The 21,077-nt window shown below is 36.1% G+C and overlaps 1 protein-coding gene across 28 annotated transcripts in view; it reads right to left on the bottom strand.

The window, feature by feature from the left end:
• The window catches only part of ODF2L (outer dense fiber of sperm tails 2 like), a 62,179-nt gene that overhangs the window by 16,061 nt on the left and 25,041 nt on the right, over window positions 1-21,077 (bottom strand). For 7 of the 28 annotated variants that reach the window (XM_070267364.1, XM_070267366.1, XM_070267365.1 and 4 more), the window contains 6 exons: window positions 19,854-19,958; window positions 17,514-17,672; window positions 16,080-16,165; window positions 15,833-15,995; window positions 13,420-13,545; window positions 10,514-11,088 (listed from right to left, as the gene is read on the bottom strand). In XM_070267364.1, coding sequence (XP_070123465.1) covers window positions 10,960-11,088; window positions 13,420-13,545; window positions 15,833-15,995; window positions 16,080-16,165; window positions 17,514-17,672; window positions 19,854-19,958 — 768 coding nt within the window. In that variant the 3' untranslated portion in view covers window positions 10,514-10,959. Of the gene's footprint in view, window positions 1-10,340; window positions 11,089-13,419; window positions 13,546-15,832; window positions 15,996-16,079; window positions 16,166-17,513; window positions 17,673-19,853; window positions 19,959-21,077 lie in introns of those variants that run through there. The other 21 variants (XM_070267374.1, XM_070267373.1, XM_070267375.1 and 18 more) reach the window with 7 other exon arrangements.

Genomic DNA, 21,077 nt, shown 5'->3' with positions numbered 1-21,077 from the left:
CCCATAGGAAACTTCAGAATAAGAAGTAGAATAATAAGTAGAATAATAAGTAGACTTCAGAATAAGAAGTGGTACCAGAAATAAAGACAGACATTATATAATGTTGAAGGGTCAATTCACCAAGACATCACAATCCTAATTATATATATACCTAACAACAGAGTTTAAAAATATAGAAAGCAACATCCCCCAACTAGAAGGACCTGCAACTAAGATATACAGCTGTGTACAGGGGGGGTTTGGGGAGATAAAGGAGAAAAAAAAAAAAAGATTGGCAACAGTTGTTAGCTCAGGTGCCAATCTTTAAAAAAAAAAAATATATATATATATATATATATAAAGCAAAAACTGATCAAACTGAAAGGGAAAATAGGAAAATTCCCAATTATAGTTGGGGTTTTCAATGCTACTCTTTCAGTAACTGAAACAAGTAGACAAAAAATAGTAAGGATATAGAAGACTTGAAAAATACTATCATCTAATTTGACCTGAAACAAATATCAACAAATTTCAAAGGATTTAAACCATGTAAGGTATATTCTCTGATCACAAAAGAACTAAACTTGAAACTAATAGCAGAAAGAAATCTGAAAAATCTCCAAGTGTTAGGAAATGAGATAGATAATTAGAAAATACCCAACTGCCCGGAAATTAGAAATGCATTCATAACTAATCCATGGATTAAATATTAAATCAAAATAGAAATCTAAAAGTATTTTGAACTGAAGGATAATGAAGATATGATATACCACACCTTGTGGGATAACCACTGCTTAGGGGGAAATTTCATATATATGAGAAAAGGAAAAACACTGAAAATCAGTGTGCTAAGATTTCACTTAAGAAGCTAGAAAAAGAACAAAAACCCCAGGCCAAAATGAGAAGGGAATATCAAAGATAAGAGTTAAAACCAAAAGGGGGCTGGCCCCGTGGCCGAGTGGTTAACTTCGCGCGCTCCGCTGCAGGCGGCCCAGTGTTTCATTGGTTCGAATCCTGGGCGCGGACATGGCACTGCTCATCAAACCACGCTGAGGCAGCGTCCCACATGCCACAACTAGAAGGACCCACAACGGAGAATATACAACTACGCACCGGGGGGCTTTCGGGAGAAAAAAGGAAAAAATAAAATCTAAAAAAAAAAAAAAAAAAAGAGTTAAAACCAATGAAATAACACTCAAACACAGAGAAAAGCAACATCAAAAGTTATTTGAAGATGAATACATTCATTAAGAAAAATACAGAAAACACAAATTATCAATATCCAGAAAGAAAAGGAGGACATGACTACAGATTTTAAAGATGTTAAAAAAGCAAGAGATTTTGAACAACTTTATGCCAATAACTTTGAAAATTTAGACAACATTGACAAATTCCTTAAAGAATACTGCTACCAAAACTGACAGAAAAAATGAAAAATTGGAATAGTCCAATATTCATTGAGGAAATGAAAACTGTTAAGAAACCTCCTCCCAAAACACACACAAAATAAAAACCCAGGCCTTTCTAGTGATTCTTGTCCAAACCTTTAAGTAAGAAATAACATTATTATTATATAAATCCTTCTAGAGAATAGAAGAGGAAATGCTTCTCAACATTTTTTATGAGATCAGCATAACCTCAATAACCAAAACATGGCAAGGACACTTTTAAGAAAAAAAAATTACACTCCAATCTCTCACATGAGCATAGATGTAAAAAGCCTAAACAAAATATTAGCAAGTTTAATCCAGTAATATACACAAAGGATAATATAGATGACCAAATGGGGTTTATTTCTTAAGTCTAAAGGTGGTTTAATATTTTAAATCAATTATTCTAACTCAACGCACATTGTTTACCTAAAAGAGGGAAAAATCACGTAATTATTTTGATAGATGTGCTAAATAGCATTTCATAAAATCCAGCATCCATTCATAATGAAAACTCTTAGCGAAGTATGAATAGAAGGACATTGCTTAATCTGGTAAAATATCTACAACAACCTACAGCAAACATCATATTTAACAGTAAATTACTGAAAACTCTCCCTAAGATTTCAAGTAAGACAATATCTGCTCTTGCGATTTCTATCTAAAATTGTACGGGAAGTTCTATCCAGTGCAATAAGGAAGAAAGAGAAATGCATAAGAATTGAAAAGGAGAAATAAGAGAGTCTTTATTTGAAAGTGACATGTGTACATAGAAAATCCAAAAGAACATATAAACTATTAGGATTAAATAATTTCATCAATATATCTGAATACAAGGTGAGTATACAAAAATTAACTCTATTGCTGTATAACAACAAACACACAGCAAATGAAATGTAAAAAGTACCATTAATATGAGCATTGAAAAAATCAAAACCTAGAACTTACAAAATATGTACAAAGCATTTCATTGAAAACTACAAAACATTACTGAAATTTTTCTAAAAATTCTAAATAAATGGAAGGATACACAATATTCACAAAGAGTAAAGATGTCAGTCATCTCTCCCAAACTGATCTATATAGATCTTTAAGTTCAACACGATCCCAATCGAAAGCCCCAAGGTTTAACTTATTAGGTGGACAATGACAAGCCGAATCTAAAATTTACATTGAAATAAAAAGAACCAAGTACAGCTAAAGCAATTTTCAAGAACAAAGCTAGAGGACAGAGTGGTATTGGTGAAAAGATAAAAAAAATTGAACAATGGAACAGAATAGAGTTCAAAAAGAAACCACACATCTGATTTAGACATCTGACTTATCTGCCTCATGACAAAGGTGCCTCAGTACAGTGGGAATGAATTTGATTTTCAATAAATGTTGCCAGGTCAGTTGGAGAGCCATATGAAAAAAAAATCTTATCTCCTACTTCGAACTTCTCCCAAAATCTATACAAGATGGATTGCAGGTTGAAATATGAAAGGTAAAACAATAAAGCTTTTAGAAGAAAACATAGGAGACCCTCTTAGTCAGCTTGGAGGAGGCAAAGATTTCTGAAATAGGACACAAAAGGTGCTAATCAGAAAGGAAACAATTGATAAAATGGACTGTATTTACAAGTTAATTTTATGTGCCAACTTGACTAGATCACAGGATGCACAGATATCTGATTAAACATTATTTCTGAGTGTGTCTGTGAAGCTGTTTCTAGAAGAGATTAGCATTTGAACTGGCAGACTAAGTAAAGCAGATTGCCCTTCCCAATGTGAGTGGGCATCATCCAATCCATTGAGGGCCTGAATAGAACAAGAAAAGGTGGAGGAAGGGGCTGTCCCAGTGGTGTAGTGGTTAAGTTCGTGCACTCCGCATTGGTGGCCCAGGGCTCATGGGTTTGGATCCCAGGCTCAGACCTAGCACTGCTCATCAAGCCATGCTGTGATGGCATCCCACACATAAAACAGAAGACTGGCACAGATGTTAGCTCAGGGCCCATCTTCCTCACCAAAAAAAAAAAAAAAAAAAATAGGCAGAGGAAGAGAGGATTCACTGGCTCTCTGCCTGACTGCTGAGCTGGGACATCAATCTTCCCCTGCCCTCAGCACTCCTGGCTTTCAGATCAGACTAGAATCTATAACACTGGCTTTCAGGCCTTCAAAGAACATCACCAGCTTTCCTGGGACTCCAGCCTGCAGATAGATCATGGGACTTCTCAGACTCCATAATCACATGAGCCAATACCATATCTATTCTATTTCTTTGGAGAACTATAAAACAATATTAAAATTAGGAACTCTCATCATCAAAAGTCACAATTAAGAAAGTGAAAAGGCAACCCACAGAGAAGTAGAAAATATTTTATATATCTATCTCCAACAAAGATTAATATCGGAAATCATTCTATACTAACTAGGACCTGACTCTTAACAACGTAAGAGATTGAATACAAATGGATAATCAAATAAATAGAGATGTAACATCAGCTACAAATAATAGAGAATAAACATCAGCTTCTGGTATTATCTGAACTACCATCAACTAAATATTAATGAGAAATAAAAATACAGCACTTTTAAAATTATGAACAAATACTAATATTTACAATTTCAGAACTCCTTATAATTTTAAAGCATGTTCACATTCCTATGTTACTTATAACTAAAATTGTGAGATGACTTGACCAAATTGATATTCATTTGAATGTAGAATGACAAGATTTAATTGTTCTTACTAGGTGCCAGGCATTGGCTAAGCAATGGAGTGGCATAACAGAAGTAGTTCCTGCCAGCATCTAATTATTGCTTTAGGATAAATTCCTAAGTTGCAAATTACTGTAGCAAATGGCATGAACAAGTCTGTGTTTCAAGAACCTTGAAATTTTTCATGGCATTTGACATAATAATTCGCATCTATGCATTTATCCTAAAGTAATAATTAGATGCAGACAAGGAATTGTGCATGATATTCACTGCAGAAAAATTTATAACACAGAAAATATGGAAACAACCTAACTATCCAACAGTGGAGCAATAATTAATGCACGATGGTGTATCCAGAGATAATAGAACAATGAATCCCATTCAGTGTGTGAGAATTCTCATTTTATCCCATCTTTTCAATACTAGGAATTACCTCTTAAAATTGTTTAAAAACAAAAAGAGATTAATTTTCATTTACATTTCTCTACTAATTAATCTGAACATCTTGTAAACATGTTTATTAGCCATTAGTAATTCTTCTGAGTTGCCTGTTTTTATCTTTTTGCCATTTTATCTGATGGGCATTCATATTTTATTAATTTGTAAGAGCTCTTTATATGTTGGCAGGAGAAAGAAAGTACAGAAATCTTTGTGTCTACTATACTCTCAAGTGTTATGCTTGGTGTTTAAACATGAGTCAGCTCATCTGAAATTAAAATTCTTTTTTTTACAAAGATTGGCACCTGAGCTAACAACTGTTGTCAATCTTTTTTTTTTTTTCCTGCTTTATCTCCCCAACTCCCCTCCCCCCCGTACATAGCTGTATATCCTAGTTGCAGGTCGTTCCAGTTGTGGGATGTGGGACGCCGCCTCAACGTGGCCTGACAAGCAGTGCCATGTCCCTGCCCAGGATCCGAACCCTGGGCCACCGCAGCGGAGCGCGCGAACTTAACCACTCAGCCATGGAGCCAGCCCCTGAAATTAAAATTCTTATTTCTTGAAATGCTTCAGCTTCTAATAGTGTTCAACTTCACGAACACTATCAGAAAGGCTAAAATATAATTTGTCGAATAAGACAAGTTAAAATAGTAAAAACCACGTTAGACTTGTAGTGTAGAAATGAAAATTGATAAAGTTTTAAGGTAATTAACTGTGCTTGTCTGTAGAAGTAAGAACAAATCTCTTAAAAATAAAGTTTTACATAGTATTACATTCAGGTGACATTCAAGAAGTTTTCATTAATTTTTAAAATGAAATTATTTTTTCTTAAAGATCATTTACATATGTCTTACCACCTTGGGTTTAGATGTCCTTTCCGTTTAGTTCTTTTTTTAAAAAACATTGAGCTCCTTTTTTTTTAAAAAGATAGGAAATAATGTTTTCTTTTTACAAAAATGTTGCAAAAAATAAACTTTAAGCTTGCAAAAAGCAGTCACAGTGTATAATTAAAATGTTTCTAATCAAATATTGTATGATAGTTAATCACAGGTTTAATTTTTATAGTTTTAACTGCAATCTGTTGTCAATATTAACTCCATCTAATAACAACAAACTAGCTATAGAGGGCTCCTAACAGTTCTTCCTCCCTCCAACCCCACCCCAAACTATGCCAAAGAAGAAAACAAGCAAGATACTTGAGCTATTTTTAAAAGTCTAAACTTTACAATTTTAAGGAAATCATAAATTAAATGTAAGGAAGAAAAGTTATTTATTTTTAATATTTATTTTTTCTTCTGTGGAAGTGTTGTCTGAAAGTACCACAACTAGTTGTAATGTGAAATATATCAAAGACACTAAGTTACACTTAGGATTTAAGCAACTTCCCCAATTCAACTGTATCAAACGAAAAGAAGACAACACATGAGATTTTTATTAATTCTTTAGATAAGAAAAGAAAGGGAAATTCCTCTTAAACCATCTGAAGCCAACAGCTGTAAAGTAACCCATTCTACCTTCCTGATCCACTCCCAAAGCCAGCTCCCTCCTGTTTCCCACTGCGGCATCTGGAAGCCGGCTGATTATAAACAGGTCCCCTGCACCCTGCATCTCTTCAGTCCCCAACTCCACCTGAAAGGAAACCCAACCCTTCACCCAGGAAACTTTCCCGCACAGCCCTCAGGAGTGAAAGCTACTCATTCTCCCAGACTTTCTATTTCCCTACCTTTCTTAGGCAAATCCCCTCTCCCTACTTGGAAGCTCAGCACTAATGGCAATATCATCATCCCTCCATCTATCCATCCAATAAATTTGTACTTAATGCCTGCTATGTGGTAGCTAACAGGCTCCAGAACAGTAAATCCTCATGGGGTTAAAATCTCGCGAGACAAACATGAAACAAATAATCACACAAATAACTAATTGCCAATTATGAAAGAAAAGAAGAGGAAGGTACACAAGATAATGAGTAGGATTTAGTTAGGCCATGAGTAGGGGAAAGAGCATTTTGAGATGCGAAAAAGAAAGGAATGAACTCGTTCTCAGGAAACCAGGTACAACTGGGCATAGTGGGTGAGGGGAGCGGTATGAGAGGGCAGGGAAGAGGTGGGCAGGGCCTTGAGGTCATGGATGTGAGGGTCAGAACACGCAGGGCCTTGAGGCCATGGATGTGAGGGCCAGAACACGCAGGGCCTTGAGGGTCATGGTGAGGACTTTGGATTTTACTCTAAATGCAATCAGAAACCATTGATAGAGTTTCAAAACTTCATTCCTTATCACAGTCATCTACTCCTATGCTCACACTTAACCAGGATGCTTGTTCCTCAGCTCTATCCCAATTCCTTCCACATCCTAGATAGCTTCAACATCCAAGCCTTCTCAGGGACTCAAGCTCCTGGACTCCAGTGACCTCCATCTCTACCTCCAGCACACTTCTCTTCACTTTTTCCTTGTCCACAACCACTCCACCTCTGAAAATCAAATTCCAATATTTCATTCTCAGACCACGACCTCTCACCAATCCTACTCTTCCACTCCCTACACCTCTCATGCCTGTCCTCCAACCTTTTAACATTTTTTATTATCAGATTAGAAAAAAAATTGAAAGCAGAGAAACTCATCAAAATAATTGAGAAGTTTTTACTATTTACCCCATCCCTACCACAGCATGTAGGCTTCCCTTTCTCCATGCTTATACCAACATATGTGAACTTACATACACAAATAGAGAGATGCTTGTTTTCATTACAAAAGGTGAACCATAACAAATACAAAATTCTGTGACTTTTCTTCACCTAAAAATAAACATCATGGACAATCTCAAGCCAGTAGATACAGACTGAACTAATTCTTTAAACTGCTCCACCTCATTCAAGGTACAGATGCTCCCTGGGTTCCCCTCCAAAGAGACTTTACTTGTTTTTTGCTACGACAAACTTGCTGATGCCAGAAAACCTTGAAGCGGGTTCTCCAGTGGAATGAAGTGTTTCCAATCTTTGTAGTTGGAAAAGAGCGGCTGCTTGTGACTGAAAAAGTCTGGGAGCAGAGTGGGTTCTCATAGCAAGCACTTCAGCAGAGGGTAACAGGTCCAGGCGCACAACAACTGAAGCCCTCGTACCTTTCACCACTTGGCCTGCTACTGCCCAAGAAATGTGCCAGGCGGCTGGCAGGTAGTGAGGGAACCACGACCATGGGGAGAGAAGGAAAATCAACACTCACGTATGGGGTTTGGAAAGAAAGACTGTCAGCAGAACAGAAACAGGAGATGCCTAGTGAAGCAGAACCAATGGAAGAAGAATGGAAGAGAATTTTAATGAAAATATAATGGAATTTCAGTTCTAAAAGACAAAAAAATTGAGGACGAGCCCGGTGGCGCAGCAGTTAAGTGCGCACGTTCCGCTTCTCGTTGGCCTGGGGTTCGCCGGTTCGGATCCCCGGTGCGGAGATGGGACCGCTTGGCAAAAGCCATGCTGTGGCAGGCGTCCCACATATAAAGTAGAGGAAGATGGGCAGGATGTTAGCTCAGGGCCAGTCTTCCTCAGCAAAAAGAGGAGGATTGGCAGCAGTTAGCTCAGGGCTAATCTTCCTCAAAAATAAAACCCCCCAAAAAAGCAAAAACAAAAAAATCCCACAAACCCCAACACTTTTAGGAACTAAAAAATATGGTTTCTTAATTATAAATTCAATATCCAACAGAAAAAGAGAATGACTGCCCTTGAGAACCACATTAGTGGTCAGAAAAATCAGGTGGAAGAAATATCTCACAAGAAACCCTATGACAGGCACCCCAAGGGAAAAGGCAAGTTGCACAGAGGTCAGATCCAGGGGACCAAATGAGAAGGAAAGGAATATGTAGAGAAGTAATAATCACATAAATAATGGAAGAAAACTTTTAGAACTTAAGAAAGTCATGAGGCTCTGAATGTCAAGGATAGAAGGAAAATCCTGCCAGACTTTAGTACTGTGGGACAAGGGCTTTCTGGGATGGTGGAAAGCTGGAAATGGAGACACTCCTCAGGGACACCAGGGCACTGACTCTGGGCTGAGTTTGGTTCACACCCCAGAAGAGCCCAACGTCTGTGCTTAACGTCCACATGGAAACAGTAAGCACAGGGACTGTTAAAGTTCTTCTAGGGTCTAGCAAACTCCCTTTGTTGTCCCATGTCTCTAGCATCTCAGTGCCAACCTTAGGGACTTTGTGATAGCCTTTTCTTTCCACAGTCTATCTAAAACATTGCAAGTTCCAATTTTTAAATGCCATATACACAAATTACTGCAATAAACATTAAAAATATTAAAAAAGAGAAAGTATTTGTAGATGAGGTAAATGCATGACTGTTAAAAGTAACCAATACCTTTATTTATGAAACATATATGAAAGTAGTATGGTCAGAGTTAAGAGCAGAGGCTCTGGACGACTGCCACTTACTAGCTGTGTGACCTTGGGCTGTGTTTTGGTTTCCTGAAAAGTAAATGGAATTAATAGCAGCTGTCTCATCAAGTGTAAAGACTACATGGGTTAATACATGTACCATCCTCAGAACTTTGGCAAGTAGCGAGGACTCAATAAACAACAGCAATGTTGCTGCTGGGCTGCTGCTGCCACTGCTTGCAACAAGAAAACAGCCTGGTACACAGAACTTTCATTTTGGAGTCAGAAGGCATGAGTTCAAATGCCCACTTTAGTGCAGCACTGGTGGTACAGTGGTGAGCACAGTTGCCTTCCAAATGCTGACTTCTATACCATAGCCATGGTAGTTAATCCCTCTATGCTTACATTTTTTCCTATCTAAAACAAGAATACGAATACCTGCATCTTTCAACTTCTATTCATTTATCCCCAAACATCAAATGAGTCCCTACTATATCCCAGGTATTGTGTAGGGGCTGAGATAGAAATATGAGTCAGACACAGTTCTGTCCTCAAGGAGCTCACAGTCTAGTAAGCAATGCTCAGGAACCTGTTTCCTTTCACGTGAGTATTTGTTAAGGCTCCTTTCGCCTTAGGAGATGAAGAAAGGACCACAAGGGTCAAGAATGTATGTGTTTCAGTACTACAAGTACTATGATTTAAAAACAAAAACCACAGTAACACTAATATTGTTAGCTAGCAATCATTGGGCAGAAAAAAAATGTGGCCAGTTCCTTATATTATTATTTTACTATTTTAAGAAAAATACTATGAAGCACATGGGTCATTGGAAAGTAGGCCCCTACAGATGATATAGCAGTCTTCACAGTGAGGGAACCAGAGAAAAGCAGGGCCCCATTTTTGATCGGAGAAGAGGATCAAACATCTTGGGGAGACTGGGTTTTGTTCATAGGCTGGACTGTGTAGTACACAACTTCTCTCTTGAACAATCTTTTGAGACCTGAGTGTTCCTTTGAATAAACAGCTCTCAGCCATTGTCCAAGAGGAGTCACTATTACTTGACCCCTTATCAACTACATCCATTGCCTTCTAGGGTATCCTGCCTTGGCACACAGCATAGGATGGGAGATTACAGGGAACAAGTTCATGGTATCTTCTCTATCTATATCATCCCAATAATAAAGACCTTATCCTAAAGCTTCTTGGTATTAGGAGTGCTTATTTTGATCATCTCATATGAGTTGGCCGTGGAAGGGCTGGGACCAGGTGTTCCCCCTTAAGCTTTTAGTTAACTCAGGAGCTTTAGAACATCTACACTAATTACATCAGATAATCACTAATATAAAATGAAGAACAAAGATACTATGAATTCACAGGAGAGTGTGAATGCCTATCCTTTATAAAGAAACAATGCATGCCAATATATTTTCATCTGTCACCATCAGTTGGCATTTAATAGCTATGACTTCAAATTCTATATTTAAAACCTCACAGAAATTATAATGGCATCTTAGCATATACTTGAAACAAGAGTAAGTACATTGAGACATTTGGTATCTTTATAAAGTATGTAATTATACCATTATTAAAAATTAATATCCAGAATATTTGCCTTTATTATATCTATATAGCACCACAATGAAAAACAATTATATACATTATTTACGATCGTGTATTTGGGTCATAATTGGCCTAGATTTATTACAAATTCATTTGAATGGTGGCTGCAGACAGTCACAAAGAATGATTCGGGCTTCTTTTGTGTGTATGTGAAAAATATTCTAAAAACCAAAATAATTTAAATAGGAATTAAACCAGAGCCAAGTGAAAATTATCCAGCAAAAAGGAATACTAGCATCTATCTTGTTTTAAAGTTTCCAGTGGATAATAAAGTATGTTTCAAAATCTTTATATAAAAACTCTAACACTACCACTCATAAATCATCAAGTGTAACAACAGATAGTATATTTGTTTATTTTTTACCTGATCACTTTTTAGACTCATAGTAAAAACTCATTGCTTATAGAAAATAAGTTCAACAATTTATCCAAACATTGTTACATAAGAAGTTTTAAGAAACTGTAAATAATTCTTAATACTCTCATTTTGATTCTCCGACTTTTCAAGAGTCTGTTCTATTTCTTTCAAATATACTTCCTGATGTTGTGCTTTCTAAATAAAAAAAAGAAATAAAGATAATCAGTAGTGACATTCTAGCAAAGAACAGAGTCATAATATAAAATTTATAATATAAAATAATTTAATACATGATTTTTAATTTTTTCAAAGAATCCTAACATCTGATGTGTTCATTAACTTATCTTACAGTTCACTTGTCTTTAAAACCCACAAAACTAAAGCACATCCACGGCTACCTAGTGATCTATTTAGTGACAGACACGTGATCTAGTCTGTGGTAATGCACATTCACTTAGCCCCAAATTATTACATATTTAACATGATTAACTTAACAAATGTGTTTACTGTAAACTGTCATAGTTTCCACTATTTAACAAGACATTTTAATACTAGTTTTTGCCATTTCCTCTGCCTAAAAATTCATATTCTATACCATAAAAATGACTTCCCTGTTTTAAAAATGGACAGACTTCTAGTTTTGATAATATGAACATTTTATTTTTAGAATTCTTAGAATTATAAAATTCTAAGAAAGAATTCTTAGAAAAATAAAAAGAACTCAATATTAAAGGTGTTCTTCATTCGAGGAAAAAGTAAAAACTTAATATATTTTTTAAAATATTGAGTTGCATTTAAATTCCCAAGTAGATCTGTTCACTGAAAATCATACTTTAGATAAAGACAGGCTGAAAATATCATCTGGCTTCCAAATGAAATGTAGGCACCTTATTTCCTTCTCTCAGGTGTTGAGTGATACCTGATAGGTTCTGAAACTGAGTGATGCCCCTCGGGGGAAGGGGGTGGTATGAAGCAATGTGCTAGGCCGGGCTACACACAGTCACAGAATTAATATAGTGAATCTCTGTGAAACATCAATTTTACTCAACAATTTGGAGGGAAAAATATTAATCAAACACACATATTGTAGGGTAGAATGCAAAACCTATATGGACTTTAGCATAATACATGACTCCAAAGACATTTCAGGCTTCAGGAAGGCTGGCCTGGGTTAAGCTGCTGAGGTCACTCTTGGGTCTGTGCATCCACTCTGGCCCCCACTGGGGCACCTGGGCAGAAAATGTGAAGAGGCCTGCTACTGTGGGCAGACACCAGGCTACAATCAGCTATGAGACAGGCCCTCAGAGTGCTTATCGCACAACTGGGCTAAGGCATGTATACAAAATAAATACTGAACTGCTCACTGAGCTAGCTGTTCCCTGGAATGGACAGAACACATGAACTCATTTTCCAGCAATGCCTAAATCTATGCTTAGAATTCTACATTTTTACTATTGTAAAAATTATCAGGTTTAATAAAACACCAAATCTGAAACCTACGTATTTTGGTAGCTTTGGCAAAGTACTGGTAACACTATAGCAAAACCCACCTGATCTTAGTAAATTTACTTTATTTTTTCAGAGGCTTAATTACACAAAGAACATCACACATACTTTACAACATGAGAAACTGTGATGGTGAGTAAAAAAAAAAAAGTTTAGAAATAAAGGGAAGGCCTGTGCTAAATTAAAAGTGAGAAATGTTTTGTTCTGATTAAACTGCCATGGATCTTTTGATGGTAAATATTAAACTAATGATGCATGCCAAAAATCATTTAACTTTTGAACCTGGTTTTCAACTTTTAAGACACTTAGGAATGAAAAAAATAGTTTTCATGGAATCTCTGGCTCCTGGAAAAAATAAAGTATAATTATATTCTACGTCACTGTTAAGTAGATAGTTTTAAGTAATTTAGTCACAACTAGTGCTAGATTTCATTGTATCTTATGCCAATTGACTATTTCATGAATATTTAGGAAAAAACATTAGAAGACTAATTAAACACAGCCAATTTGGTATTCTCATTTCATGGCTGAATGGACCAAAGCATCCATCTCATATGCAGATATAATAATACTGAGTATTTACTTAATACCAACTTACTACTTCCTAAAATATAATATTCATTATTCCAGAGAGATATCAAAATCTAACTCATAATAATAGTTTAAATTGTGTTTATCTTCAAAATTGAAAAGTTCATAAGAGAAAGAAAATAAGTAGATTATATCTGTAATTTGCATTAAGCAGCTGTCATGCAAAAGTAATATGCAGGGGAAGGGCCTGACAAGACTTTGGGGGAAATGTAACAGAAGCAATCAAGGATGCAGGATAATTCTTTGACATAATCCTGACATTTTTATTTTTTATGATTTATATTATTTGTTATTTTTAATACTATCAGTAAAGCAATAGCCCTGATTCCCCTCACTTCGTATTTTAACTGTTTAACTAAACTACATGGTAAGAATGTTAAATGCTAACTTATTTTTTATGAAAACACATTAAGCCATACTAATACTTACACTGTTCATTTTGCAAACAAGTTGTTTTTGTTCTTCATTTTTCTTTCTAAGCTCAGTTTCCAGATCTAATATTTTAATTTGTAAAGCCCTCTCTCTAGATGACATTTTCTCTATTTCTTCAGAAACCTGTAATTTTCATTAAAAGAGTAAAATAACTAAATGTGCTTTCTTTAAAGTATGATTTAAAGACTTGACATAGTTATACTGGGCCTCTTTTTTCCAAACACACATTAATTGGATATTAGATAATTTAATTAGAAAATGTTTAAAGATGCTCCGTCTTGAGGAAGCACATAGAAGTATGGATACTTCTCTTTGGAGTATAAGTAGCTGCAAAACTAGCTTGAGATGGAAGAGATGTACGCATTTGCACTGCTCTGTGCCAGGTAGGTGTCTTCTCCAATACTATATTTTTATATCCCACTGAGACCAATTGCCATGTTTTACAGTATTTATATTCACCATGGTGTCTAAAGCAGTGGCAGAAAATACAAAGTTCTCATTCAATGCTGATTATAGACTTGGATGGAAAGACTTGGGGGCAGGGCAGGTGATATACACACACACAAAAGAGATTGGTTTTTCATTCATTCACCTCCAAAGTGGACTGAATTCGAGTTTTCATATTTTTCTGACTGCTTTGTTTAGCAGAAAGTCTGGCTCAGCCATGCTCCTCCAAAGATTCAGATGTGTGTGAGCCTATCTGTAGGAATGCTGGGTTGGGGCCACAAGAACAAGAGTGGAGGCAGCAAGGAGCTAGTGGGAAGGATTGTCCTCTAACTTCTTTGGACTCAGTTCTAAGTTATCCTAAAGTGATTTACAGAGATTTCTTGTGCACAAATTCCAAGGGCGATTGTGAGTGAGAGATGTTAGCAGGATCTGAAACTGTGGGAGAAAGAGCCCTCAGGACAAATACCCGTGCCCATGTCAATGTCCCTCAGTGCGGACAGTGGTGACAATGTAGTGACGGCACTCCTCATGTGGTGGGAACTAAAATTCCATTGTAGCAGGAGAGAAAGGAGAGGGCAGACACATCTCTGGGGACTCCAAACACTTTCAAGAGGAAATCTGAGAGCACTTAGCATTTCCAAAGTCCACTTAGGCTGAAGTCGGGGTAAAGTCACTCTTATTTTCCTCCCAAAGGTTTGTGGAGCTGAGAAATCTGGATTACATTTCTACCACTGGCAGTGTATTTTACTACTTAGCTTTTATTCAATGATGTGTCTTTGAAAGTCTATTTAAATTGGTTTCCCAGAGTTAAAAAAATCAAAATATACACATGTGACACTTGTGATGTAAGGAGGCACATTTCAAGGTATCAGATTTTATCTGACTCTTGTGAAATTGCCATTAACAGGCATGGGAAAGACCATAGGTGAAAGAGAGTTTAGAGGAAAAGATTCAGAGTTGGGTGTCGGACATGTTAAGTTTGAGATGCCTATGTTAAGTGGAGATGTCAAGTAAGCAGCAGAATATATGAGTCTAGATTTCAGGGGAGAGAAAAGTCTGGGGTGGAGACACACACCTAACAGTCATCAGGGGATAGATGATCTCTTTTTAGCATCATCAATCCTATGAGAAGACTCATCATCCCCATTTTCCAATTAAGAAACTAAAGTTTAGAGAAGTAATTTGTCCTGGGTCAGGGTATAATGTGTCAGAGCCGTAATTCAAATCCAGTTCCTGTTGGACTCCAAAGCCCAACTCACGTCAAGATTACATTTTCAAATCATTTGACAAATTTACCTCTTCTTTGAGATCTTCCTGAATCATTTCCCCTCACCCCCAGGTTGAACTAACCATGCCCTCTGGTGTACCCTGTACCCTCCCTCTACTGTAGCACCGACGTGCTGGATGACGTCTGTCCGCATGTTATCTCCCTACTGAACTGTGAGTGTCCTGAGAACTGAGGCCAGGGCTTACTCGTCTTTGCGTCTCAAGCACTAGCAGAGTGCCTGACACACAGTGAGATATTTATTAAATGCTAACCAAATGGATTTAACTGGAATTTAATTCTTACAAATATTTATTCAAGCAATAGTATTTGCCAAAAGAAAAGGGAGCTGAGCTTTACAGCTCACCAGATCCTGATCAAAGCCAAAAGGTTCAATAACTTGCACATTCACTTTGTTTTTATAAAAGAGGGGGGAACTCCTTTAAAGTGTTTTCCATCTCTGCCCTTTACCCTGACACATCATCATTTATCTGGTGAAGTAACTCTGGACCAGTAATATATCTATTTAGCTCCAAAAGGGAAAAGTAGGTAAAAAAACAAAAATGTAATTGCTCCCTTCACCCTGTCATCAGGATAAAAACAATAACTATAGGTTTCGCAAGATGAGATACTGTCTGTTTAAAAAGATGACTCTTTGGTAAACTAATTAAAAAGTTTCTAAATAAAGGCCATCTGTACCTTTTGTCTTCCTTCTTCTAAAGCAGCTTCCAGCTGTCTGGCCAATGCTGTATATTCTGCAGATTTCTCTTTAAACTTAAGATTGCTTTGCTTTAGACATTCTTCTTGGTTTGCCAGCTTCTTTTCAAGCTCTTTATTTTCCGCATCCATCTGTTCTAATTTTCTTTTCACAAAAAACATATATTTTAAAATTATTGTGCATATAGAGAAAAGTGTAACACCAATTTTAAGTCACTTTAATACTTACTGTTTAAGATTTTCACACTTCAACTGAATAAGATAATTTTCCTCTTCCAGAGAAAGCTTTGTCAGAAGATTGTGATTTCCATCAACCTAAAAGAGAAAAAAAAAGTTTCCTTGGTTGTTTTCTTTATAATCAACTTTCAAAGAAATCTATATATGTTGTTAAAAAACAAGAGAATATAAATATTATTATTATTACTCCTACACAGAGAGACACCAAGAAATATTACATTGTTAAGGCATAAGTTCTTAAATTCTTGGTTAAGTTGAAAAAACTATGTTGCCTCATGGAAAATCATCTACTAAAATTTTTTTTGAAAGACGAAAGATGGCAATTAAAACATTCTGAACAATGTTTTATTGAAAAAGGGGATTTAGTAAGTCAATGTGAAGGTTTTAAACAATATTAATCTCCTATTGTTAGATACTTATTAGGGTTTCTCTTATAGTTTTCCGTTTCACCTAAAGATAGGGATTGATAATTGAATATCGGTGAAGTTGTAACTATGAGTAAAAACCATATTTGTGAGAAGCAAAATAAAATAAACAAGTAAATCAACCAAAGACACACTTGTCCATACTGAGACAATATTCTTCCCATTGCTTCAAAAGCTATACATAAATAGTTTTTAAACATCTTTGAAAATAAAAAAATTTTTTCTCATAATTTCAATTAGTAATTTAGGTTATCTATGTAATTTGACATTTTCCTAGAAAAATCTCTTATCAGGAATTTAAATTCAGTAAAATTTTATTTCCATGTTTTTAAAAACAGGATATAATTCCAAATTAAAATCCAGAGTATGTTTTGTAAGCGACACGGAATCAGTCCTTAAATTGTTTTGTAAATGAACAAAAAGACTGACTACCATCCTTGGGCGCGCTTCTTTGGGAAAAAGTAATTAACTAAAAAAGTACTTATTCAGTGCTTACTATGTGCTAGGCATTGAATTAGGAGATGGCTATGTGGTGACTAACAGGGCACCCAGGATCCCTATTTTGATGAAGTAAAAAAGTGTTATGTTGAAAAACGTAATTTTTGTTCAAATAATAATCCAAATAAACTTGATGGCACAATTCTAATCAAAATAAATTCTAATTTTTGTAAGGTAAATTATATTAATTTACCTTATCTTGACATAAAAAAATACATATGTAAACACAGTATCACTTCTTTCATGCTATTGCCCTGTCCTCAAGTCTCTAAATATAGATTTGTATGGAGAAACTAAACCAGCGATTTTATTTACCAGTTTTTCACCATAAAATACTAGATTGCAAAATATTATTATAGTATCTGCATGAAACTGCTATTTTATCAACTGATTTAGATGAGAGTAAAAAAATCAACCCCTGACATGAGTGCCCTCAACTGGTGAAATCATTCCTAAACATTTCTTTACCACCTCTAGCAAAAATCAGAACGACAGCTGGACACCTGGCCCTGCAGCTCCCTAACGGTGTGGGCCTGGTCTGCACATCTCCCCTGGTAGTGCTGCAGACTCTCCTGACACTCCCGAAGCCTCTGCTCCGCCGTCGTCAAGGAATCGCGGATGCACTCTAACTCCTTCAGATGAGACTCCATCTGGCCTCTCATCTGAGTTGTGGCATTAAGGAAACAAGTGCAAGATCACACAGTCAGCATTAACATTTCTACTATCTTAAACACTAGATATGACTGTAATATAATAAGTATTTTAGGTATAATGTTTTTAAACAAAAAGATTCAACTAAATAAATATGAATAAACATTAAATTAGACTCTGCTAAATAAGAACATATAACTCAAAAGTGGGGTGAACTTCAGTTTTCAAAAAGTGTGTTAAGCAAATGAATATAGTAATATTAGCTTGCAGGGAGAATGTTTAACCTACTGAGGAAAGCAAACTTTTTTTCTTCTTTTTTTGAGGAAGATTAGCCCTGAGCTAACATCCGCTGCCAATCCTCCTTTTTTTGCTGAGGAAGAGTGGCCCTGAACTAACATCTGTGCCCATCTTCCTCTATTTTATATGTGCGACACCTGTCAAAGCCTGGCTCAATGAGCTGTGCACAGGTCAACGCCCAGGATCCGAACCAGTGAACGCTAGGTCACTGGAGCAGAGAGCACGAACTTAATCATTATGCCACTGGGCCGGCCCCAGGAAAGCAAACTTTTTGAATCCTGTCTTTTATATTCAAGCATAGATGTTACTAATAAAGCCGGTATGGCAGTTTTCTACTGTCCAGCCATCATTCTAAAGTAATTGTCCCTTTTTATCATTCAACCTTGTAACTCAGGTATTTCAATTACAGTAGCCTTGCTACACTCATCTTAGACCAAATCAGTGGGGTTTACTGTATATTATTTCAAGACGGCTAATATCATCAGGCATCAATAGATGTAATTTGATCATTAATGTTACTATGAACAAATCTCTCAATTTTATCTATATTAATCTCTTTGGTTGCTGCAGTTTCTCAACGTGGCACTTTTGTGGAGATGTGACAAGAAACAACACTAAGAAATGCTTGTGCTGTTAATTAAAAAATTACCAGACATATGGCATTCAGGATGCTCATGGAGAGGAAAAACGAGAGCTAGACTCTAACACCTAGAGCTACTGTGCAACATCTGGCATTCTTGATCCCAAAGACACAACTAGGACAAAGCATCCCTCTGAGTCTCCCAGCACCTAAGAACCTGCGAGAAAACCAGGACTTAAAGGAGCAGAAAAAGGAGAGGAAGGCTTCATTTTAAAAAATGACCTTTCTGGTTTAAAATCAGTAAGAAAATATTGTGACCTCAAAGTATTTAAAAAACACAGGCTCCTGCCCCATCTGCTTTCAACAGGTCTCTTAATAGGCTTTTATTTACAGTGCTGCCTAGCAGAAAAGGGACATTTGCACTGGTATGTCTTCTGAGAAAAAGGGATCAAGAGGCATGAAATGATGTCTCCTCTGGTCTGCTAAGAAGAGGTGAAGAGAAATTCTCAGAAAGCAGTAAGTTGCATGTTTGATGGGCTCTTTAGCTTTGTTTAACCAGCAGAACGCCTGCTCCCGCCGATCTCTTCTTCGCTGGTGCCTCACTTTGACTTCTTAACCCCAAGACACGAGGACAACCCAGAGACAGCCACCTCATTACACTCAGTCAGAACTGTCCAGTGACATCCCATGACCTCTCCGGCCGGGAGTTAGCATCCGACGACTTTCACTGCTTCCTTACCAAAACATGAAAAGACCCAAAAAAGGATACGGTTTCATTTAAAAACTTAAAAATATTCACAAAAACATCATAACCTGCCAATACTGGCCTTCCCCTCATTCTGTTGCAATAGGGTGAAAAAAGGAAACGATACTGGGTTTTTTTAAATGATGCTATTTTTCTTCCACAAAAACATTTAGCAGAGAATACTTGGTTTATTAGACACAAAAGATTTACTACTAGGAAAAAAGGTGAGATTAAAAATGACAGGTACTCAAGTTTGCATACTTATGGTTATTTAAGTCTGCTCTTGTATCAGAAAAATTAAACATTTATGCTATTTTCCAAATATTAAGAAAAAAAGTAAAAAACATTCACACAAACAAACAACATTTCAAGCCTGGAAGAAACATTATTTCCTCAGAAAACAAACTCCTACAGAGATTGACAACAGATAATTCCTAGTTCTAAATGAGATAAACTGACAAAAATGAAAGAATTTGTGTAATATGCATAAAATACAAAACATATAAACAAAATACTATTATTTAAACGTCAAACTCAAACAAAATACTATTATTTAAACGTCAAACTCACCTTCTCTAATTTTTTACTTTTGTTTTTTGTTATTAGCTTATTTTCATGTAGTAAATTTTCACATCTGCTTTTCACCATTTCAGCTGCTTCTTGCAACTTTTGTATCTGAAAATAAAATATATTATTAGAGTAAGATGTATTATTTCATTATTAGGACCATAACGAAATAAAAAGCCAAAAATTTGAATTTTCAATTTTAAACAAATAATTAGTTCTCTATCAATACCTTCCTTATGTTTATCTAACGTTATCCCTTCTTTAAATATGGGAATCACTCAATGCTCTATGCTAATCCACAATCCTTTTATGATTAACCTGTCTTTTCCCATCAATACTTCTAGACTCTTCACTGGAACTCTGAATATTAGAGATCTTCATTTGCAGGTCAATGTCACTTTAAAGAACCAGACTCCCATACCAAACTAGCTCCTATAGCAATTATTTTATCTTCCATATCAAAATCTGCTCAAAAAATATCTGACAGAGCACTTTATACAAGGCCCAGAGCCTATAATATGGTAACTCATCCACAGAATTCTTGCCAAAGGATTAAACCCAAACGACCAGCTGGAACACCCAGATAACGTTCTTGTTAACACGTCCCACAGTCCACCGCAGTCTCCATTCTTACCTCCCGATGACTGCAATATTCCAACTGGAGGTCTCAACTCCATTTTCCCATCTAAACCATCCAGATGCAGCCCCTTCCTATTTATCTACACTATGCCCACCTTATGTTTTTACCTTTAGTTCATTATTCTGTAATTCAAACACTCTCTCCCAATAAAGTTTTATTTATTGACTAGTTTATTGACTAGCTCTTTATTGACTAGTTTGTTACCCATCATTCAAGGACCTGCAAGAGTCTCATCTTTCATGAAGTTTTTCTTGAACACTATATTTCCAAAATATAAGCTTTTCTATAAATTAACATTGAACACATGTTCTATTCCATCTGTATTGTCATATGTTCTTTTTCAGGTCTTTCATGTGAGTAAATCTGAATTATACTTTCCTTATTTATTGGGAAATAGGGCATATGGGGCTTTAATGACCCTAGAAGGGAGTCACTGTTCCAAAACAATACCATGAAATATAGAAGATAACAACTTTAACCAAGATTAATGAGATTATGCATAAGGTTTACATTTCACCTATATAATTAATTTTAGATCTACTTTTAGGAATATCCAATACATACACAGACAATGTTTGAATCAAGGA

Source organism: Equus caballus, chromosome 5, assembly GCF_041296265.1.
Source record: "Equus caballus isolate H_3958 breed thoroughbred chromosome 5, TB-T2T, whole genome shotgun sequence".
NCBI lineage: Eukaryota > Metazoa > Chordata > Mammalia > Perissodactyla > Equidae > Equus > Equus caballus.
The sequence above is the reverse complement of the archived record's forward strand: the minus strand, read 5'-3'. Positions and strand labels throughout refer to the sequence as shown.